The sequence below is a fragment of the Schistocerca gregaria genome, chromosome 3 (assembly GCF_023897955.1).
Source record: "Schistocerca gregaria isolate iqSchGreg1 chromosome 3, iqSchGreg1.2, whole genome shotgun sequence".
Taxonomy (NCBI): domain Eukaryota; kingdom Metazoa; phylum Arthropoda; class Insecta; order Orthoptera; family Acrididae; genus Schistocerca; species Schistocerca gregaria.
In genome coordinates, this window is record NC_064922.1 from 412,476,612 (window position 1) to 412,502,168 (window position 25,557).

Here is a 25,557-nt window from a genome sequence, read left to right on the forward strand (position 1 = left end):
GATTTTGTTAAAAATCAGAACTGTCCCAGAAAAATTGGGACGAATGGTAACCCAATGTATGTGAAAACTGCGGACCGTTAACGAGGACTAATGTTGCAAACAATCCTCTTTTTTGTCATTTCAGTCGTTCAAAACACCATGATCATCATTCACCAGTTTGCTCATTATTTAAAAAGAGAAGGGAAGATAGAATGTAAAATAAATGGCCATCTATCATGACCCCAAGACAAGGAAAAAAAAATGAATGTGTGTATCCAGTAGACATGACAAATTTTGTGACAGTCACACCTATATCACATCTACCTCAATTGATAATCTCCACCATCTGTTATCAAAAATCGGATCAAAATATTTTCTGAGAGGATGATCTCTCCTCCTTCCACATTCATTACCAATCTTACAGAGCCAGCTGGAGCCTTCCTGCTGACACAGCCAGTGAAAGTTTATATTCCTGCATCACGAGAGACACAGATCCATTCCACGGCATCATCTTCCCAAAACAAGGTTATCCGTAGCCTAATATTACCCACCAGATAAGAGAGATCAGGCTGTAGAACTATGAAATTATCATGTGGCTAGACTTATAATCTGGAAAATAACAAGAAGTAAAACAGCAGAAAGAGAAGGGGATGGAAAACCACAGGAAAAGGACTGCCAAATTAGAATGTGGAAAATCACATCTGTACCACAATAGGAAAGTAAATAGATTCGAAGTAATGAATATGGACCCTGTATCCAGAATTGCTTGCACATAAGTGCAATGATACACTTTAAACAAACAAATACATATCACTATCACATTTAAAGCAATAGCCTTTAGAGCCCATTTTCACTGTATGGCTACAACATATATCTTCTTGACTGGGAAATCCCAGGAACAGACTGGAAGATTTTGTAAAACAATTATTCCCTTTTCATTTTTCTGCCAGATTTTTGGCCCATAAGAGATGGGAAGATAACGACAGCAGAAGGCAATTACTTGAGATAGTACTCCCAGACAAAATTATCTTCATAATGAATAGAGACCACAACACATATCAGCACTATGTATGACCACTGCCTATGACACCTGCTATGCAATAGACCAGACAGTCTGCAGTCCAAATCTGACACCTGTGATACAATAGAATATTCATGACAACCTAGGGAATTGTGACACCTATCCAGCTCTTGTATTGGTCTTGAATCTGTAACAAAATAATTTTTTTTACCGCACTGGTCACTATGAAGAGCTGTTAGGCAAGATCATGTTTAATATAGAGAAGAGAATTTGTTGCAACGGATCAGTAATGAAACTTATTTAATGAAAGTGGTTTTCCATGTGGCGAAACCTAATATGAAACAAAATGCCTTATCACTTACAGTTTTTTTTACAATTAATGCTGAATATTTTAAAATTAGCATCATCCAGTGATTTTTGTGCAAAAAAGACAGCATGCAAGAACATGGACCCTATTTTAGTGACTACAGATGTGACTGACATGTAATGTACAAGAGGCTTGAATGTCTACTGTCCTCGACTACAGTGGTATACAGCCAGTTGTAAAATACTGTCATAATGCGCTGGAGTGTGGCAGACTCAAGTGCATCAAGTCTCACTTCTGACGGCCAATTTCAGGTCCTCCAGTGACTTAGGGGGATTCCTATAGTTTCTGATGTAACCCCATGAGAAAAAATTGCAAGGATTGGGGTCCAGACTATATGGTGGCCACTCTATCTCATTCCCCTTGAATTTCTCTTCATCCAATGCAATCAAACCCTCACTAAACATCATTTCAAGTCATGTGAAGATATCAGCAGTTATATGGGGATGAGCCTCATCCTGCAGGAACCATTACCGGCGAGTCATGTTGGCCGGCTACTGTGTCCGAGCGCTTCTAGGCACTTCAGTCCGAAACCGTGCTGCTGCTATTGTCACAGGTTCGAATCCTGCCCCGGGCATGGATGTGTGTGATGTCCTCAGGTTAGTTGGGTTTGAGTAGTTCTAAGTTCTAGGGGACTGATAACCTCAGATGTTAAGTCCCATAATGCTTAGAGCCTTTTGAACCATTTTATGAGTCATGTTGAGATGGCCTGCTTCTGGGCCAAAGTGCCACTCCACCAACTCTTGATACTTCACTTCTGTGATCATACTGTCAATGAATATTGGACCAATGATCTGCTTCAATGATATGTCACACCACACTTGACCGCCCGTTGATGCAGTGGTGAAATGATACTGAGATGAGGATTTTACATACCCCATTGGTGCCAGTTTTGTTTTTCCACATAACCATTCAACTGAAAACAGGCCTCATCAGTGAACCAGATCTTGTGTTCACTGGTTGCACCATTTTCAAGTTCCTCAGTCATGTCCTTTGTGAAATCTCTCCACCACACAGTCTCTCCCTCCTTGAGTGACTGGCACGTTTGGATCCTGTAGGAAAGCAGCCTCTCCACTTTTGTGAGCCTTTGTAATGTTGTTTTGGATAACCATAATTGCTGGGATGCCTGTTGAGTTGATGTGGCTGGCTGAGCCTCAAAGAATGCGCTAATTCGCTCCCTATTGCCGTTGGTAATGACTATGGAGTTTTGTCCCAGCGAGTTGCTTCTTGCATGCCAAACACTCCTGGTAGGTTCAAATCTGGCCATCAACCTGTCAACATTGAAAATCAGTGTGAGATGAGGGCAAGAACATCGACTGTCCAGTGGCTTCAAAATCACTGCAATTTTTGAGCATTATAACTTGCTGCACAATAACCACTTCACTGTGTGTCCATTTCTTTCAGAACTGCGACAGACATGCCGTCGAACAGTGAAATTACTGCAGTTATTATCATGAAATTTTGTTATTATAATAATAATTCTTCCAAAATCAGTGATTCTATATTGGTGCTTCTTTCATTCCGGTAATAAGGCATTCAGCTGAAATGTCAATATATGTGCTATTACAATACGGAAGAATTATATCAATATATGTGACATCAGGAACTTAACATACTTTCTATCATGTCTTTTTGGATGATCCTATATTAATTCAATTGGTAACAATATAAAGTTAACATTTCAGGGGCAATGCTTAGTATTGCATGGTGTTAAAAGCATCAAATATTTTGATAGGTTATAGCAACCATCAAAACTAGAAAAAAGGTCCAATAAACATGGGTCTGGTAACACATACTTTCTGAGATTTGTACATTTGTCCATAGTGGCTGAAGACGTTTGGTTGTGAATATGTTGCCTTTGTGACAGACAAGGAAAACATTGATGAAACAAATACTGTATGGGCGCAGTTGTTGCCCCAGTGATCCATCAAGAGGATTCACTACTCTTCATGGCCCTCTGTATTGAAGTGCTCTAGTGTAAACATTGATCTGAGGATTAAGTAGTCTGCAGGCAGTTATGTTGTTTGTGTTGTGTTATATGTACTGTAGTTTTAGTGTTCTTAGTATTAGTTATTGGGAAGTAAATTACTTTCAACACTGGGCATGTATTGTAGTGCCTTATCTGCTTCCAGAAATGGCTTAATTATTATGTTCAGTGTTATTGTAATGTTGGTACTGTCTTGTATTTGAATGGTTCAGTATGTTTTCTTTTATCTTCTACATGTTGACAGTGGAAGCATACTGCACCATAATTTATATGGTGGATAAGATTTTCTGCTATGTTTTAGCAAATGGAAGTAGCCTGCGAGCCCATGCCCTCTATGTGGAAAAATAATCTACCTCACAGAGTACTGTTCGATAAGCTGTTTGGGTGACTTTTTCAGTGTGCTAAGGACACAGGTTCAGTACTCCACAAGGTGAACAGTGAACAGCCTCAGTCATTCTGGTCATCTCAGAAGGAAGAGAATGTGGTACATTTACTAGATGAAAGACCTGGAACCAGTGTGTGGCAATTGGCAGCAGTAGAAGGCATGAGTGTTCCTCTTGTCTTTGGTGGTACTACATCAGCAACTGCTGTATCCATATCATCTTCAATGTGACCAGCCACTAAGGCCAATAGACTACCATAGCAGATTGCAGTTCTATCAATGGCTTCTGCAGAAGTGTATTGTGAATCCCCTATTATCGTAGAAGATTTTATTTGCTGATGAGGTGGAGTTCGCGAGAGATGACATTGTGAACTTTCATAACCAGACTGTATGACGTAATGAAAATCCCTATGCAGTTGCAGAAAGAGGGAATCAACATTGTTTACTAGGGCTGTACATCCTACCACAAAGGTTAAATGAGGCTCATTATCATCAGTTTCTTGTTAAATGTTGCCTACTTTGTTTTAGGATGTGCCATTTCAGCAGATACTAAAGATGTGGTTTATGCCTGCTGGCACACTAGCACATTTCTTCCGAAATGTGTGTGAACATCTGACATTGACATTTCAGGACCACTGTGTTGGTCAGGAGACCTCACACCTTGGCTTTCCCATTTAAATCCCCTAGATTTTTGGTTATGGGGACACTTGAAGGCTTCACTCTGCACCACACCAGTCAGTGATGTCCAGACACTACAGGGTCACATCTTCAGTGCTTGCTACTTACAACACCTGGGTGTGTTTCAAAGTGTGCATAATCCTTACGCCGAAGGGCAGAGGGATGTGTTGCCACAGATGGATATCACATTGAACATCTGCTGTAACAAGTGTCATGAATGGATGTCTGGTTGAGCCTCATGGGAAACAATGTGAACACTTTCATCAAGACATCAAAGTGATGGAGAGACAGTGTCAGGAATGATAGCAGACTTCTGTTGGTCACGTCTTTGAGGCATATAACAAGCAGTTTATCAAAGAAAACATGATAGATATTAGATGCTTTAACGAAAAGAGAGAGAAAGGAAATATAAATCAATGGACACAATTCCTATGTCATAAAGAAGTGTTTTCATGTTTATAAATTGCAGTTGTTATATACAGCTGCTGTGAAAATGGCCACCACAAGAAACGTGTTTTCATTTTTATACTTCAATAAAATCTGTGCTCACATTGAAAAAATAAATTACTTTTCATTTCAGTTACATGTGTTTTCAAACAGATGCTTCAACATCTTGGTGAAAAAAATTAAAAACTTATCCTATGTTTTTAAACGCATTATGACTAGACAACAGATTTCCCTCTCTGTGAAGCCAGGACAAGAGACAAAAATAGAAGTAGTCACTGACTGAACAAACTGACAATATGGCTAAACTGTTGCAAATGGTGGACAGTAAATGCCTTATATGGTATTTAAAATTTAAGAATCTGTTCTAGGTTCCTGTGTGATTTGCCCCACAGTCATCTCATAGGACTAGAATTTGTGATTAGAAATGACATTGTGCACACACAGACAGACATTTGATCCCAAAAAGTCTTCTGATGTAATGCGATAGCATCACATTTTATGTACACTGCACAAGTGAAGTTTTAAGGAAACTGGCACATTTTCATGCAGAACGTTTTATCACTTAAGAGTGTTTCATATAAAGATGGGCACATTCATCAGCAACCAATATATGCAGGGAAAAGTGTCCCACTTTTTCTGCAATTTCAGTGAATGATAGAGTAGGCACAGTAGAACCTATGATCACACAAGCATTACACATTGACAATATCTATACATCATTATGCACAATGGAGTACTAACTCCAGAGAGCTATTCAGAATACATAAAATTGGGCACCAAATCTTGAATAACAGTTTTCACCTACAAAATCGTGTGTTATGCACTTTATCATGAAACATTAGGCTCAGTCTCTCACAGAACTATATGTAGAAACCCAAATTCTAGACATAGAGGACTAGTATTATTTTCTAGGACAGATTTTATGATAAACATACATGGTTACCATACATATAGCAAGTCAGGATAATTTTGTGAAGAAACTGAGTACTCTCCATTTCCTTGGAAACACTTACTGTGGAATGCATAAAATAGATTTCTTAAAATTTTGTCCTGTTTAGATTACAGAACAATTGTTGAATCTCATTGGCAGTGCCTGTCTTATGCTTATTAGACCCTGTATGGAGGATGTTGGGCAAAAGGAACCTTTTGCACGAACCCTGACAATGTCGTCCATGTGGAAGTGGAAAAACACAATGCCAGCAAAATTTAATCAACCACATAATTATGACTGACCACATGGCACACCCAGCATTGATGTCACTCATCCTGGAATATTGCTCAAGTGCAGGGGAACTATGCCAAATAGAGGTAGCAGGGATATTGAACAGGTGCAAAGGATATTGCATCTACCTATGTATTCCTCCTCCTCCCCCCCCCCCCCCCCCCTGCGACACACACACACACACACACACACACACACACACACACACACACACACACACACACACGGGGGGGGAGAAGACGGCAAGAATAGCTAGAGTAGACTAATTGCATTGTGCACTGAGGCATTTATGCAATCATTCTTTGTGCAGTCCATACCTGAATCAAACCAAAAAAAGGCCTGAAAACTGATACAATGGGGTGTTCACTCTGCCTTGCACTTCACAGTAGTTTGCAGGGTATGGATGTAGATATAGCCAGCAAACAACTTCTGTCATCCCATTCTGTTCCAAACCCAGAGACCTGATTGCACATGAACCACCTTACAACAGCATGACCAGCAGTGACACAACTTGAACATCTCTGATGAGTACTTCAACTTCTCCAGATAACTTGTATGCGTAATTCTATAAAAACACCCCCACCCTTAAAGACATGTTGCCTGCAGTGTCACACCAAGGACAACATAGATTCTAATTTTTATTGCTGCGCATTTTATTCAGTTCTCTAATAGTATCCACATTGTAGACTTCATGCTGACTGTTCCAGAAATAACGAGCAAGTTAGGTATGCATGTGTGCACAAAAGGAATAAAAAGTAAAATGCTTAAGTAAATTAGTTTTCCTCTACAGAATTTCCTCATCTGCAGCAAATTCTAGTCTACTGCACACGATTCATAAATATCACTCAAGAAACAAATTGGTCACTGTCATTCATGATACGAGCTAGCTCCTTTATAATACAGGATGTCCTCTTTTGAATGCCAACTCTTATCAGCATTTCAGGTAGTGAACTCGCAAGACGAACTTGCCAAAGAAGCAGTGGATATGGAAACACTGGGACTCTAAATACCAAGTGCTAACTTACGCATGAAGGATCCCATTCTGAGAAAGGATGGCAAAAAGCTATGAATGAGGTCTGGCAGACATTGGTATGAAGATCAAGAAGAGAATTTCTTGCATTTGACCAACTTCAAATTAGGGCTAAATTTACTCATAAATTTCTGCTGTGGCTCCAAGAACTCTCATCCCCTGGCTCCAAGAACTCTTATCCCCCAAGTCAGATTGCATGTATTGAGCTGCTCCTAACAGTTTGTCACATCCTTGAAGGCTATACAGTTACTGAAGACATGCAATGTGATTTGAAGGGGGAAAAAAAACTTATCACAGGTTTTAGTCATTAACAAAGCAGAGCCAAACTTTGCACTACACTTCCAATGAATGAGTTCATGTTATTAAGAGATTTTAAATTACTTATTTAGTTAATTAGTTTAATGTCCCATGGGTACTTTTTATGATACATAGTCATTTTACATACCATCGAAAATTAATTTTTGAAGATGTTATGGTGGAAATATATGAATTTATAAATTTATTTATTTTTATTTATTTATTTTAATGTACATAAGAGGTGTGTTTTTTAAGTAAGGTCCATTTGAACATAAGTTCACAACAAAAGGTTGTTTCAAAAAAGTAAATTTATTTTCAGAAAGTACATATTTCGCTCTATTTTTTGACATAGTTGCCAGGCTTGTTCAAATGCGTATCATACCTCTCAACCAATTTTAAAATACACTCTTCATAAAAACTTGCTGCCTGCTCCAATAACCAAGAGTTCACTGCTGTTTTCATGTTGTCGCCATTGTAACAGTTGCCACTGATGTGTTGTTTGAGGTGGAGGAACAGGTGGTAATTGCTTGGCGCAAGATCAGGACTGTAGGGTAGGTGGTCTAAAACTTCCCAGCCAAAACTGTCCCAATAAATCGCGGGTCTGACTGGCAGTGTGAGCTCTTGCAGTGTCATGGAGGAGGACAATTCCCTTTGTTTTGAATCGCTCTGCATAGCTTTCTCAGGGTTTGGCAGTATGCTTCTGCACTGATGGTGGTTCCTCGTTGCATGAAGTTGACCAACAAAACACCATGCCTATCTCAAAACACAGACGCGATGATTTTGCCCTGGGACTGAGTCTGTTTGGCCTTCACCTTTACAGGCGAGTGTGTGTGTGTGTGTGTGTCCATTCAATGCTCTGTTGCTTCGATTCGGGCTTGATATACGAAACCCATGTTTCGATCTGACTCAAGATACCATCACTTTCTTCGTAACAAAGAGCCAAGAACTTCATCACACACTCAAATCTTTGGTTTTTGTGGTCCTTTGTTAGGAGTTTCGGGACCCAACGGGAACACAGTTTCCTAAACTTTAGGTGTTCAGAAACAATGTTTTAAAGCACTGATCTCGACACGTCAGGAAATTTGTTTGAGAGACCTGTTATTGTGAAGTGCCTGTTCTCTCAAATCGTCACTTCAACTGAAGCCACCAAATTGTCTTATCATCAAAGAAGGGCGATCAGAGCGGTCCTCATCATGGACATTCTCACAGCCATTTTAAATTCTCATACCCATGTACACACTTTGCTTTCACTCATAACAGTATCACCGTACACTTCGCAAATCTGTTGATGAATTTCTGCAGGAGACAGGTTCCTTGCTGACAAAAACCATATCATTGAGCAAACCTCACACAGGGCGGGCGAGTGGATAGTCTTAAACGTTTTGAAAGCGTGGAACAGAACGGTACAGGTTAGCTATGGAGCTAAAACTGAGCACAGTTGTTCCCGAGGCATGCAAGCACATGACACCTGCGCTCTTTGTAGTATGCGCGTGAACTGCTAGTGTCTACAACAAAACGGACCTTACTTAAAAAACACACCTCGTATGTATGTTAGTAATTCCTACCCACCACTTTTTTTTTTTTTTTTCCAACTAGGATCACATTAACAACTTCAGTTCCTCTTCTTCCTTTGTTGTTGTTTCCTATTTACCCAGTATTCCCTCATTTTCTCCCCATGATTTTTTTTTTTCTTTCTTCTGTCGATGTTGTTCCCAATTTTTAATTTCTTCTGCTTTGAAAGCCTTCCAAATTTAGTATTTTATTTTTAAAATGGTTTCTTTCTGCTATTTCTGATTCTTTAATGTTGTTTCTTTCTGGATCTTTCATTACTTCTGTAATACATGCTATTGTCGATTTCTTCTTCCAGGAATATAGGAGTATTTGTTTGAAATAAAATAGAAAGATACTTCCACATGGGAAAAATATGTGTGTGTGCGCGCGAGTGTATACCTGTCCTTTTTCCCCCCTAAGGTAAGTCTTTCTGCTACCGGGATTGGAATGACTCCTTACCCTCTCCCTTAAAACCCACATCCTTTCGTCTTTCCCTCTCCTTCCCTCTTTCCTGACGAAGCAACCGTTGGTTGCGAAAGCTTGAATTTTGTGTGTGTGTTTGTGTTTGTTCATGTGTCTATCGACCTGCCAGCGCTTTCGTTGGGTAAGTCACATCATCTTTGTTTTTAGATATATTTTCCCATGTGGAATGTTTCCCTCTATTATATTTATATATATGTTAGGATTGATTAAAATATTAGTGTCATCAGCAACAAGAACGAACTCTGCTTGTTGTGTATTGAATCTGAGATAGAGCTTGAGGAACCCCATAAGTGATTTCTCCCCCATCAGAATTACATCCTCGGGCAACATTGATTGAAATTGTAAGGACGACTTACTGTGTTCTCTTGTTTAACTGTGTTAACTGTGTTCTCTTGTTTAACTGTGTGCTCTTGTTTAAATATGACATTCTCCATTGGCTATATTAATCAGTCCAGTAAAACTACAATTTGTCTAGGCATCATTAGTACCAATAGATACATGCTCAGCTCCACTCCCCCCCCCCCCCCCCCCCTCCCCTTTTTCTGCTCCTCAATAATTCCTTTTATTGTCTGTATAGTTCAGGAACAAACAAATGTAAAGTAGGAAAAGGCAACCTCTTTCTGTAAGTAAGCAGTTGGCCTTTATCATATTTTACATATTTTTCCATCCAGAAATTTTTGGGAACAAAAAATATATTTCTTTCTATTCTTGCACATAAGATACAGACTGCCTCTACTTCCTTGCACTTTTTAGCTTTTTACGATATGATCATAGTTTTTATGTTCACAGTGGCTACAGTTAATCAGTTACAGTATCCATTCTCATAACATGTGTAACACAAACATAGCATTCTTGTAATCAAAAAGGCAAGAAACAATTCCACACCTAGAGTAACTGACCAACACATTTCTTGAGAAGACAAAAGTCCAGTGCAGATGATAGAAACATATGAAAAACAAAAACATGCTCTAGCTTTCCTAACTTAGGAAGGAAAAAGGAGCATCTTGGAGAAGATTAGAAAGAATTATCATGTCATTGATATTCCGGGATGAGAAGCAACTGCCTGCTGTAAGGAAAAAGGGAGACGAAAATGAAGGGGTAGTTACCGAACTATCAGTTTAATAAGTCACAGCTGCAAAATACTAACGCGAAGTCTTTACAGACGAATGGAAAAACTGGTAGAAGCTGACCTCGGGGAAGATCAGTTTGGATTCCGTAGAAATGTGGGAACACGTGAGGCAATACTGACCCTACGACTTACCTTAGAAGAAAGATTGAGAAAAGGCAAACCTACGTTTCTAGCATTTGTAGACTTAGAGAAAGCATTTGACAATGTTGACTGGAATACTGTCTTTCAAATTCTGAAGGTGGCAGGGGTAAAACACAGAGAGCGAAAGGCTATTTACAATTTGTACAGAAACCAGGTGTCAGTTATAAGAGTCGAGGGGTGTGAAAGGGAAGCACTGGTTCGGAAGGGAGTGAGACAATGTTGTAGCCTATCCCCGATGTTATTCAATCTGTATATTGAGCAAGCAATAAAGGAAACAAAAGAAAAGTTCGGAGTAGGTATTAAAATCCATGGAGAAGAAATAAAAACTTTGAGGTTCGCCGATGACATTGTAATTCTGTCAGAGACAGCAAAGGACCTGGAAGAGCAGCTGAACGGAATGGACAGTGTCTTGAAAGGAAGGTATGAGAAGAACACCAACAAAAGCAAAACGAGGTTAATGGAATGTAGTGGAATTAAGTCGGGTGATGCTGAGGGAATTAGATTAGGAAATGAGACACTTAAAAGTAGTAAAGCAGTTTTGCTATTTGGGGAGCAAAATAACTGATGATGTTTGAAGTAGAGAGGATATAAAATGTAGACTGGCAATGGCAAGGAAAGCGTTTCTGAAGAAAAATTTGTTAACATCGAGTATAGATTTAAATGTCAGGAAGTCGTTTCTGAAAGTATATGCATGGAGTGTAGCCATGTATGGAAGTGAAACATGGACGATAAATAGTTTGAACAAGAAGAGAATAGAAGCTTTCGAAATGTGGTGCTACAGAAGGATGCTGAAGATTAGATGGGTAGATCAAATAACTAACGAGGAGATATTGAGTAGAATTGGGGAGAAGAGGAGCTTGTGGCACAACTTGACTAGAAGAAGGGATCGGTTGGTAGGACATGTTCTGAGACATCGAGGGGTCACCAATTTAGTATTGGAGGGCAGCGTGGAGGGTAAAAATCGTAGAGGGAGACCAAGAGATGAATACACTAAGCAGATTCAGAAGGATGTAGGCTGCAGTAGGTACTGGGAGATGAAGAAGCTTGCACAGGATAGAGTAGCATAGAGAGCTGCATCAAACCAGTCTCAGGACTGAAGATCATAACAACAACAGTTGTCTGAGTGAGGAGGAGTCAAGGACAGAACACTGGTAAACACTGTGCAAGCTTCTGCCCAGAATTGACAGTTGAAAATGAGGAATAGAGATGCATTAAGAAAGAGAGAAATGAAATCAATAATGCAGTTAAGTACTGAGAGAAAAGTGGAAAAGGAGATTGAGAAAAACTGGAAAGAGAGAGGAAAAGGGTGTGTGGTGGGGGGGAGGAAGGGGGGCGGGAGCCAGACATATAAAAGTGAAAAATGTAGAAAAAATATAGTAAATAAGTATTTTAGAAATTTGGGAGGTTGTATGTCAGTGAAGATAAAGTGCTGGAGGGTGCTGGAATGTGAGGATATGTAGGGAAGCAAATTCCCATCTCCGAAGCTCAGAGAAACTCGTACAGGATGTGATCATCCAAATATCACATGTGTTATAGCAGACGCTTATGTTATGTGGATCATGTAGTAGGGCATTCTCGGCTTCTGAGTATTGGGTGTCCATAAGGTGGACAGTTGTGTGTCCCTTCATGTGCTTAGTCAGTTTAGTTTTGGTTATTGCTGCACATAACGACATGCAATGAACACATGTTGTATGGTAAACAAAATGTATTGGTTTCATATGCCTATGACATTGTAGGATCTGCCAGTAGTGGTGCTAGGATATGTTGTCCTGGGTGGTTGCTTGAGGCAGGATTTACAGGGGAATAAATTGGGTGGGTAGTGGCCTGGGACTGTCACATGGTTTGACAAGGATATTGTGGAAATTGGATGGGTGATGGAAGGTGACGCTATATGGAGGGAGAAGCTTATTGCTGAGAGATGATGATATTTGAGGGCTTCAGCAAGTTGTAACCATGGCAGAGTAATGTATTGAGGCATTTGACATGTGGGTGGTACTGGCCAACAAAGAGAGTGCTTCCAAGTTTTTTTTTGGGAGTGGGAACTGCCTTTTTTGGAGAGTGAGTGAAGGGTATTGTCTGGGAGATTTGATTATGGATGAGATCTGTGGGGTAGTTATACCTAAGTATAGTCGTTCAAAGATTAGGTGGTGGGCAGATATATTTCCACAGACATCTTGGCTGTAAACATACTAGAATTATTTCTTGTTCTTTTATACACGCCTGTCAGAAGTGTGTAGAACAACACCATCTGAAAGTAAGCTGCTGGGCTCCGATACTTCAGTGGAACTTGCACGTGTTCAGGATGCATGTGGGGGAACTTCGTCTACTCTCTCAGGGTAGACCACTGTGTCTGTGTCTCCAGGAAACGTATTTTCATCCATCATACTCCCCTGAGATACGAGGCTATACACTCCACAAAAAGGACGACCTGCGTGGAGAGAGAGCTAGAGGAAGCGTAGGTATTTTCATCAGGACGGACTACCACTCCTCGCCTCTCTCACTTACGACGACTTTACAGGCTGTCACTGTGTCCGTGCACGTGCGTCATCCATTGACTGTATGTTCGCTTTACTTGCCTGCACTTGATGAAGCGGCCCTCACCGACCTTGTTACACAGCTCCCCCAGCCATGCATTATTTGTGGTGATTTTAATGCCCACAATGTGCTTTGGGGCTCTGCAATTACCTGCCTCAGGGGTATAGCAATTGAGAGGCTTCTCCTGTCATCCTTTGCCTACTTGCTCAATGGAGGACAGAGTACTCATTTCTGCACAGTGACTGGGTCGTTCTCTGCCATTGATCTCTCGCTTTGCTCTCCTGCTCTTGCTGCCAGTGCTCACTGGGAAGTGGTCGCTGACTTGCATGGCAGTGATCATTTCCCAATCTGGATTCACCTGCCAGATGGCGTGTGCCCCAAAAGGAGACCACCACGATGGGTGCTCAGTGGAGCTGACTCGACACTTTATAGCCAGTTGGCCCAATTCGAACACTGTGCGAATGTTGAGGTGTGGGTGGATCATATTACCAAAATGGTCCACCACGCCACTGCAGCATCCATTCCACAGTCCACAGGCCACCAGAAGAGGCCACCTGTGCCTTGGTGGAGTGCTGAATGCCGCTCTGGAATCAGCACCAGGCATGCGGCTCTGTGTCGGTTCAAGTGTCAGCCGACTGCTGAGAATCTTGCAGCCTTTCAGGTGGCGAGGGCAAGATGTCGCCGCATTATTTGTGAGAGCAAGAAGAGGTCGTGGCAAAAGTTCCTGAACACCATTAACCATTCCACCAAAAGTTCCTTCGTGTGGGAGACCATCAGGAGACTTTCTGGCAGAGGAGGGAGGTGCCCCATAGCTGCTGTAATGCTTAACGGCCCTCTCCACACGGATCCGCGAGACATTGCCCAGACTATGGCAGCGTATTTTGCCACAGTTACTGCAACAACCAGTCAGGATCCAGGTTTCCAGCACCATAGAGCCGTTGCTGAGAGATGTAATCTGGACTTCAGTCCACCTGTCATGAAGTTTACAACTGCCCCTTTTCTATGTGGGAGCTGGATTCTGCATTGTCTGGAGCTCATGACACATCCCCTGGTCATGACAGGCTCCATTACATTATGCTATGGCACCTCACAATGCGCAACAAAGAAATCCTCCTCGCACTTTTTAATGCCATTTGGGCGTCAGGTCACTTTCCTGACGCGTGGCGTGAGGCAGTTTTAATCCAATTTTTAAAACCTGGGAAAGACCACACGAGCCCAAGAAGCTACCGTAGTGTTGCCCTCACTAGTTGCATGGGGAAGACCTTGGAGCGGATGGTCAATCGCCACCTTGTCTGGATGTTAGAATCCCGGCAACTCCTTAGTCACTTTCTGTGTGTGTTCAGGAGGTTTCGTTCCACGTTCGATAACCTTGCCCTCCTGGAGGCGGCTATACAACAAGCTTTCCTACGCCGTCATCACCTTCTAGGTGTATTTTTCGACGTCGAGAAGGCCTACGATACCACTTGGTGGCGTTTCATCCTGGAGCAGTTCCACGAATGAGGTTTTCGTGATTGTCTTCCTCTTTTTATTCAGTCTTTCCTCTCGCCACGATATTTTAGATACCGAATTGGTGACATCCTGTCTGATCGCTTTGAGCAGGAGAACGGTGTCCCTCAGGGTAGCGTTTTAAGTGTGACTCTCTCTGCCATCGCTATTAATAGCATTACGTCCATAGTGAAAAGTCGTGTCCAGTGTTCTTTGTTTGTGGATGATTTCTCTTTGTTTTGCTTTTCTTCAAGCCTTGCAACGATAACTCGTCAGTTGCAACTTACGATTAGGCGTTTGGATGACTGGGCGCGGAAGAGTGGTTTTAAGTTTTCCACCGAGAAGTCTCTATGTGTTCTTTTTAACCATTCTCGTTCGATTTTACCCTTTCCTGAGTTGCGGATGAGGGACACTATTCTTACTTTTAAAGACACGGTGAGGTTTCTGGGGCTCATTTTTGACTCGAAGCTCACGTGGTTACCTCATCTTAAAGACCTGAAACGGTGGTCACTTAAGGCTTTAAGTATTTTAAAATGTCTTAGCCACAGTACATGGGGAGCTGACAGGACTTGTCGGCTCCAGTTTTACAGGGCGTTTGTGCAATCTTGGTTCGATTATGGATGCACGGTGTATGGGTCTGCGAGGGCTTCTTACTTAGAGGTGTTTTACGTTGTGCACCATGAAGGGCTTCGGTTGGCCACTGGGGCATTCCCAACTAGCCCCATACCAACCCTCTGTGCAGAGGCTGGTGAACCGCCACTTCATATGCGGCGACGGCTACTTACAGTGCGCCAGGTGTATAAAACTTTGTCCACTCCATACACCCCTGCATACCATACCGTTGCTCAGCCTCCTTTGGCACAGTTATTTTATAACTGGCAACGTGCGACGCAGCCGTATGGGATTTGCGCACAGGATTGCCTCGCTGCGACGTCTATGGCTGGTCTTCGTGTTTTGCGTCGCGGTTGGAGCAGATCTCCACCTTGGCTCCTCCGGAGACTCAAACCTTTTTTTAGATTTGACTAATTTGAAGAAAGATCGCACACCAGATTTTACATTCCAATCTCTGTTCTTTAACATTTTAGATGTGCATCACGGTTTCACTGTCGTTTACACTGATGGCTCCAAACAGGAGAATTTCCTTGGCTGTTCTGTAGTGTTCCCTGATCAAGTTACCCGGATTCGCCTCCCTGCTGAATATACCGTTTTCACAGCGGAGCTCCACGCGATCCTGAAGGCACTGGAGCAGATGAATCGTGTTCGGGGCGATCGATTTCTTCTGTGCTCCAATTCTCTTAGTGCTTTACAATCACTGCAGAACCTGTACCCAACTGGGGAGATGGTCCAGCTGATACATGACCAACTGTACTTGCTCCAACGGCGGGGTACAGAAATATCCTTCTGCTGGGTGCCTGGTCATGTCGGCATATGGGGCAATGAACAGGCCGATTGGGCTGCCAAGGAGGCCTGCTTAGAGCAGGATGTGGTCCAGTGTCCTATTTCCTTGCAGTCAGTCATTGCTGCGCTCCACAGGAAGTGCATGGAGTTGTGGGAGGACGAATGGCTGGCGGTGACGGACAATAAACTGCGGTTGATAAAGTCAACCACTCGGCTGTGACGTTCCTCCTGCCGGTTGCTCAGGCGGGAGGAGGTGGCCCTCACACGTCTTTGGATCGGGCACTGTCCTCTCACACACAGCTTTTTATTACGGCGGGAGGATCCTCCATTTTGTGATGCTTGTGGTGTGCATATCTCTGTCCGGCACATTTTAACAGACTGCATTTTATACTGTGATGCACGGGCAGAAGCACAAGTAGATGGGGATCTGCCTTCTGTTTTAGTTAATGATGAGATGTGTGTGTCTAGGGTTTTTAAGTTTTGTGATGTGTCTGGACTCTGGCCTAAACTTTTAGGCTGGAGGTTTTAGTGTATTGCTGAGTGGCTGACTCCTCCCCTTTTTTCCTTGCAGCCAGCCAGCCACTTCCATCTGATACATTGTTTTAGCTCCCTCTATCATTTTCTTCCTGTGTTGTCCATGTTTTACTGCTGACACTCTGCTTCATCCCATGCTTTGGTGTGGCTGAGCACATGTTTTTCAACGATTGCTACCCATGTTTTATGTTCCGTTTTATATTCCTGTTCTGGGATTTTTCTTGACACCCGTCTCACTATGTTGTTGAATGGGCGCTGAAGACCTTGCTGTCATGTGCTCAAATCCCCTCTACTACTACTACTACTACTACTACTACTGTCTCCTTGTCATTTTATGATTACTTACACTATATATTTGTACTTGTATTTATTTGTGCAACTGTTCAGCTACCACATGATTAAAGCTAATGTGTGTCTGTCCACTTTTATAGCCATGGTCAACTGTTCTCTGTCACCATCAACAATTTATTCTTTCTTTTCCTCCATTTCAATAATGAATTAAACATGGTTTCATCCATTACAAGGTTCTTCTAACATTAAAATTATCATAATATTCTAGACCTAACAACTATTCCATGGAGTAGTACGGCGAATGGCCAACTCTTTTAAGTTCATCATCGTATTCATCCAAACGTACCAAGCGATGGATGGGGGAGAGCAGCTGTTTCCCCTCTCCCCAGTAAAAAAAAGTTATGATCTTCGCAAACTGAACTGAAATCACGCCCTGGCATGCAGACAGGTATTACTTCAGTATCAGTTTGGAGAAAGTCAGAACACGTTGCGGATATTGACAAGCAGCACATGTATCAGTAGCCATTTGTCATGGAATCTGAAAACTCTTGCCTGCCATTGTCTTCCTCGCAACTGAACATGCTAGACAACTCTAGGTTCTGAAAGCTTCCAATAATGTTGCATCTTCGATTCAGATGTTTTTCACCATGTTATATGCTTGACATCAAAATAATACGAGCAGATCTCATACAAACTCTCTCTCAGTAAAGTACTTGGAGATAGCAGGTACCTTTTATAAAGTGGTAGCATTAGGATATTCATTTATTATTTATCAGGATCATGGAGACCGTGGGAATCAAAACTATTTGGGCATGGAATGAGTCAGCACTTACTTTAGAGGATGCTTGCTAGAAAATTTATAAACATCTACATCTACATATATACTCTGCTAGTCACCAAGCGGTGTGTGGCAAAGGGCACAATTCGCACCAAAATCATATTCCCCCTCCCCCTCTGTTCCACTCGCGGATCGCGTGAGGGAAAAACAACTTTCTGAATGCCTCAGCACGAGCTCTTATTTTCCTTATCTTTGAATGGTGATCATTGGACGAATGAAAGTTGGTGGTAATAATATATGCTCTACATCCTCGGTGAAGATCGGATTTCAGAATTTAGTGGGCAGCCCCTTCTGTTTAGCGCGCCATCTGTTTGCAAGTGTGTCCCACTTCAACCTTTCTATGAGATTTGTAATGCTCTCGTGATGGCGAAATGTACCAGTTCATTAATAAATTGTAGTTCAACAACTGTCTGAGCAAAGTAATCATATAAATCTCAACTTGTACAATGTATCATTTTCTGCACATAATATAGTGTCTGTAGCAAACTGTGACTGATACAAGAAAAATATTTCTGAGAACTACTACTGAAAGCAGCATGTGAAGTAACTGAAAGTAATGAACACCATACGTAGTGTAAAAGCTATGCATCTAGCTCTCCAATTAATGAAAGTCAGAAGAATTGCTAAATCATTTATAAAATCAAAACCAAAAAATTGGTATAATGAAAATTGGAACAGGTAGCCTTGTCTACCCAATTAATTGATGGGCTCATATTAGTTTTGTGGAAGGGAGAGAGAGGGAGGAAATGTATTCATTCACTGATCACTACATGGCAAAAAATATAGAAATAGATTACATTTCCTTAAGCATTATGAAGAAAGATATGCACCATTCAACACTTCAACAGGCTTCCAGCAGAACTGAATTTATTTATTATTTATTTGTCCGTCCAAAGACAATATGAATAGTGTTGATATTGTCAATCCTAAGTATTTAAATCCAGGTTGAAAGCTTTCCTTGTAGCACTCTACTCCTATTTAACACAAGAGTTCCTTGTAGCAGTTCAGAAACTTTTCTATGTAACCTGTTATTTGTTTGTATAATCTGTCTTAATTGTTTTCATTTTTTATTAATTCTTTAATTCCTTTGTTTGAAAACCATTTCTACTGTTTTTCATTTTTCTTCATCAGATCAGGGGTGCACCACACACAGGAAGCAGCTACATGAGTAACAAAGTACTTGTGGCATGCACAGGGTTTTTTTTTAGATTAGGTTCCTCCCCATGGGAAACAAACCGCTGGCCTGAAAAATTACCAGTTCATGACACTGATGTGGGTGTGCCAACTGTAAAAATTGTTAATTCCCTTAACAGGTCATTACAAAGAATTTAAATATGCTTAATCTCATGTTAGTAAATTGCCAAAGTGTCTGTAGCAACAGTTTATCTCCAAAATAAACAGTAGCAACGCCATTATTGTATTAAGTACCGAAAGCTGGTTGAAACCAGACATAAAAAGCAGTGAAATTTTGAACTCAGATTGGACAATGTTTAGGAAGGATAGGACTGATGCTGTGAGAGGTGGTGTGTTCATTGCAGTTAAAAGCTGTTTAAAGGCAGTTGAGATCGATATGAGGCGGGCTGTGAAATAGTCTGGATAAAGCTGTTAATTAGACAAGGATTGACCATTGTATTAGGATGTTTTTATAGACCACCAGCATCCGCAACAAACATCACAGAACATTTCAGGGAAAGTCTTGAGTACATAGGAAGTAAATATCCAAATTATCCATTAGTTATAGGTGTAGACTTTAATCTAGCATCCACTGACAGGGAAAATTACACGTTTATCACAGGGGGCAGAAGCAAAGATTCGTGTGAAGTTATTCTAGGAGCGCTCTCAACATGCAACCGTGAGCAACTGGTTAGAAAACCAACTCGAGATATTGATGTGAATATATTAGATATCTTGCCGACAAACAGAGGTGATCTTTTTGAGGAAGTTAATCTAGAAGAAGGTATTAGTGACCATAATGTCTTTGTAGCTTCTATGTCAGTGGAAAAAAAGAAAAAAACCAAAGAAACAGTGTAGAGTTTTCTTGTTTGGAAAAGCAAATAAAAGTGTCATTAATGAATATCTTCATAGTCATCTCCAAGCATTCACAGCGGGACACAAAGATATTGAACATCTTTGGTCGGAATTTAATAGTATTGTCCACCGTGTGCTAGAGAAGTATGTGCCTAGCAAAAGTACAGGGGAGGGAAAAGATCCACCTTGGTACAACAAACATATTAGGAAGTTGCTGAGAAAGCAGAGAATTTTGCACATTCGTTTTAAACGTAGTCACTGCCCCACTGACAAACAGAAATTATGCGAAATGAAAGCAGCTGTCAGAAGGACAATGAGAGATTCTTTTAACGAATTTGAAAGCAATATTTTATCTGCAGATTCTAAAAATAACCTCAAAAAATTTTGGTCATACATAAAATCTATGAACGCTACAAATAATTCAATACCTTCTCTTGCTGACAGTACGGGTAATGTAACTGATGATGATGAACAGAAGGCCGAAATTCTAAACCTAGCTTACAAAAACTCGTTTATGGTAGAGAACAGCAGCACCATTTCCCCTTTCAATTATCAAACAAACGATGGCTGCATAGTGTTTAGTGTATCTGGGATTGTAAAACAATTAAGATACTTAGATGCCAGGAAGGCATCTGGCCCAGACGGTATCCGCGTAAGATTTTATGTTGAAATATGGAAGCAAACCTTGTATGGAACACACCAATTAACATTAATTATTGTAGTACAACATTTTATTTGTAATGTAAACAATTCTATTTTTTTCTTTTCTAAATTACAAGTTTCCAATTGCATTGGTCAGAGGCATCTATATCTTTTATCTCTTCAACTGAACTGTTTCATGGTCCACAGTATTGAAGTGTTCTCTCTTCAGAATATTTAGCTCCATGTATTGAGGTAGCTGTCAAATGCATACTTTGTCAGTCGCACACATGGTCTGAGTTGTCGTAATAACCAAGCTGGGTCCATCACAACCATTGTATTGTAAACACACCAGGCACAAGAGCGCACTACCTGCTGGTAGTATAGTGAACAGTGGTTAGATCTCCTGCACCACTTTGTGGGTGACCTGTTGAACAATATGCATCTTGGAGGTTTTTTTTAGTGGCTTTTGAGCATAACCTGTACAGCCTGCCTATGCTATTTAAACAGAATTTAAGTCAATGATCTAAGCAAATTAGCATTTTACTATATTTTAATATAAAAAAATCTCTCTCTCTATATTCTTATATGACCCTGTGTTGTAAAACTGTATAGGAACTTATACACTTTTATGGTTTCTGTTGCTAAAAAGAGTTTTAATGTTTGTTGAAGCATTTCCAGAGATCATCAGGTTCTGTATTAGCTTTATAGTTTATTGATGCCTGTTGTGGCAGCTGAAGGAAATATGATTCACGTGAAGAAGATGTGATCATATTGAGGCGGTAAGGCTGTTGCTGGGATCTCCTGTGATTGAACTGAATTCTTTTGTACCTGCAATTTTGGTACAAATGTTTTCCTTCCATTGGGCCCAGATTATAGTCCTTCTGGTATAAAGGTTAGCTAGAATATTTACTTCATTTCCCTTTCTTCTGCAGTGTGCCTCACCCATAACACGACAATTATCATATTTAGACAAAAATGCTCTTGCACTGCTTCTAGGGTGGTTCTCATAGGTGCTATCTTTGGCAGACTGTAATTCCATAGCACATTGGACATCTGGACAAAGAACACTTCATACAAGGACCAGTGAGAGCCAACAGGAAATAGAAAATGTGTTACACTACCATTCTGCTCCCCCAAAGAAATCCTTAACGCATGCTGATAATATGAAATGAATGAGCCTGTGACACCTTAAATTTACATGTTATGCCTGTATAGGCAATGGAGTGAAAACCGTAGCCCTTTCACCCTGAGAGAATTTTAAAAAAAATCTTTATCTGCTGTTCATATGGTTCAAATGGCTCTGAGCACTATGGGACTTAACTTCTGAGATCATCAGTCCCTTAGAACTTAGAACTACTTAAACCTAACTAACCTAAGGACATCACACACATCCATGCCCGAGGCAGGGTTCGAACCTGCGACCATAGCGGTTGGGCGGTTCCAGACTGTAGCGCCCAGAACTGCTTGGCCACCCCAGCCAGCTTATCTGATGTGATATGCACCAATTTCCATATATTATGACCTGTAGAATCAGGTAAAAATACTGAAAAAAGTTTCATAGTGATAATTCATTCAAGAACTCAGTAGAATGAAAGTGCTTCTCGAAATATACAAACTTGTATAAAATCCAGCTAGCACTACATGCGTATGTTTAGACACCTTACATTAAATTAAACATTCTCAGTCAAAAATTTTGCAGAAATTGCCGTAAACTAATGAAATGTAGGACAACGTATTGTATTTATCTCAGTGATACATGGTTTTGTTTTCTCACCGGAGCTTGAAATGATGTGTTGTGCTGTGGTGGTAACAGTATTAAACAAAACAGCAGCCAAATGGAAGCCAGGAGCTCTCACACTTGTTGCAGCCTGGTGTTCCACAGAAAAGTGATGTAGCTGAGCCACAACAAATTTAAAATCGAACGTTCATTATCTTTTGGGCCAGGATGGAAAGGGCTAGGAGGATAATGTTGACATGTATAGTGTGAAAAAGAAAAGAAAAAAAAAACATGTGGTTCCTCTTTATATGATTACTCCACTTTTGAGATAATATTTGCAACTTGAACATCTTGAACATGATGCCACCAAATTTTGACTTGAATTCTGGGACATGACTGCAGGTTTGATTGTTTCTTATTACAGTTTCCCCATAAAACATCTAGCTATTGCTATGCCTGCCACATGTTGTGCCAAACTTTCAGGTTACAAAATTATGCCATATATTTTGTATTATACTGTACTATTCTAGTTGTTTGAGCCTTCTGTGAGGTGATGACTTTATATTTTTTGTTTGAATTTCGTTATCTTCCACTTGGTCACTCAAGTTTTGCATGAATCATTTCTGACTATCTTTATAAAATTAGCTACTACTGATTAAATGTTGTTATAATGCTCTCTGTTTTCATTTTGTGTGCAGTTTAAGACTACCATTTCCCTCTTGCAGTTTGGTGTAATAGCTTGAATGTTTTCTCACTGTCTTTCAGTGAAAACTTTAAATTTTGGTGCTGATCCAGATGTCATTAGAATAATTTTTATGCATTTGGCATCATTTGCACTGCATAATAGCACATTTTTACTGCAAATGCCAACTGATGGCTGTGTAACTTGACATTACCTTAAAAGCTTTCAGCACTACTTGAAAATTTAGACTTAAATTTAATATAAAAGTCAATATGTGTTTTTCTTTTTTTTTCTTTTAGGAGAAGAAAGAAATGTCGCTGTTAACACAGCAGCCACAAGCAGCCGCGAAGATTCCACTTCAAATCAGAGTAATAATGTTAGTGGAGGTGGCAGTAGCAGTACTGGAGTTGGGACTAGTACAACTGGAGCAAATGGAATCAACATTTCTGTCAATGATCCTCGAAGGGATCGGGACAGGAGAAATCGCAATGATCGGAGAGACCGTGGTGGTGGAGGAGATCGTGAAAGAGACAGAGACCGTGACAGAGATCGTGACCGTGAACGTGACAGGGGGGATCGCCCAGAACGTGATCGTTCAGAACGTGGTGGCCGCCAAGAAGATACTCAGCACACCCAGTCACAACCGGTAGCAAATAGTGGCACAGCTGGAATGCCTTCACCATCTACACCTGCTGCTACAGCAACATCTGGACTCCCAGCTGCTGGTGTTTGGCCAGGAATGTTGGGACACATGGGATACCCAGCTGTTGTTGGAGTGAATGTGATGGGTAGTGGGATGATGGCTGATCCTGGGATGATGGGCATTGGTCAGATGAGCCAGGTAGTAATATATTGTTAATGCTAATGTCAAGTGAAAATAGTTCTTTCGCATCACAATATTTAAGAGTTTCAAAAAGTGTGGCTTGATAAAAACATCAATGTTCAGTAACACAAAAAGAGCAGTGGTCTGTTCTGTGAGAAGGGGGATGGTGGGGGGATCTGTTGTTAATATCAGCTGAGTTTCACCTAGTAGGCGTTGTTACCCATTTCATGAGGTATTAAGTTTTCTCCTTCATACTTGAGAGTTAAATGTATATTACTGGTAATCTTCATCATCCAAAAGTGATTTTTTTTGTGGTGAAACAGCTTCCATATTTTTACAAATAACTTTAATTTATTAAGTTAATTTTCATTTCAGAATTTGACACCTAAATGCAGTGAAAAATGTACTACTTACTCCATGAATGATTATTAATGTAGTCTTATATATAAGTGTCCGTAATTTTTGGATTCTGCAAGACCACTGTGCAATGTGACACAGTTATTGAGGCATAAGCAAGTTTCAGATCTGGCCAGTCCTCCATATTTAGATTCTCAGTAGTTTCCCTAAATCATTTCCCTAAACAAATTTTGGTAAATCGTGGGATGATTCTTTTCAGTTGGTCATGGCTGATCCATCCTCATCCTTGCTCATTTCAAGTTAGTGCTGTAATGACTGTGATGCCATTGCAGTATTATAGTGTAATCTTCTTCTTTCCTTTCTTTCTAGATTTGAACTCTCACACCCTTATCAATTCTCACTCTGGTGCTGTGGTCTGTCTGAGCTTATTTGTGGTTTTCCACATTTGTCTTGGTAAACACCAGGCTTCCCCCATTTCCATGTTTCTCAGCTACTGTCGTGTAGAATGTGTACATACATAGGTTAGATTTACATTAAGCAGTGTGTGTGTGTGTGTGTTCCATAATTAAAGGTCCAGTTTCAAAATGCTGCAGAAATGATGCCAAATTTGAACAAGCATATTATTGATACAGGAGGAAACGTTGGGGGGGGGGGGGGGGGGCGGAGGGGAGGTCAGGTGGGACTGTTCCTCAGTTTGCACCTGAGATGCCCAACATAGCTGGCTGTCACCATGAAGGATCATCCACTGCTGGGAAAGCTCTTTTACAAGAATAGTGACTGTGCACCACTAGTTTTGCAGAAGTTGTGGATGTTCAAGGGTATGAAAACAGGCACTGGTCTGATGTCTGCTAAAGGTGTGGAGAAAATGATTACAAAATTTGAAAAGGCAGTGCACAGGGAATTGGCTGAACGTTGGACATGCATGTGAGCCCAGTGCATAAAATCCTATGACACATCTTGCATTGCTATCTTTACAAAATTACTCACATTCGAGAATTGATTCCTGCTGACCTGTCAGTGAGACAAACATTCACTCTGGAATGTCTGGCTCCCAAGGACATGGACAGTGAGTGACCATGGGACATTCTGTGAACAGATGAAGCCCATTTCCATTTCCAAGTAAGTGTGAATATGCAGAATTGCAGAATATGGGCAATGATAAATGTGCATGAACATCAACCTGTACCACTTAATTCTGCAAAGGTGTGGGTTGATGGCATCATTATTGTAGGGCCATCGTTTTTGAGGAGATGAGTCCTGCAGTCCTTTTATCTGTACCATCACTAGTAAATGCTGTGAGAATCTTTTGCACACCAATGTTATTCCAGTCCTGCAACACCATGGATGGGTGAGCAGAATCATTTTAATGCAAGATGGCAATTCTCCGCACATTGCACAACCAGTGAAATGGCTGCTGCAGAGGCACATCGGAAATGCTAGAATTATCAAATCCCTACAGCTTGACCATCCTGACCACGTGATCTTAATCTGTGTGACTTCTGGCTGTGAGGTTATC

General features: G+C 40.9%; 1 protein-coding gene across 2 annotated transcripts in view; it reads left to right on the forward strand.

Annotated features, from left to right (window-relative positions):
• The window catches only part of LOC126356223 (ecto-NOX disulfide-thiol exchanger 2), a 202,191-nt gene that overhangs the window by 21,141 nt on the left and 155,493 nt on the right, over positions 1-25,557 (forward strand). For both annotated transcript variants that reach the window (XM_050007042.1, XM_050007041.1), the window contains exon 3: positions 23,161-23,702. In XM_050007042.1, coding sequence (XP_049862999.1) covers positions 23,161-23,702 — 542 coding nt within the window. The remainder of the gene's footprint in view (positions 1-23,160; positions 23,703-25,557) is intronic.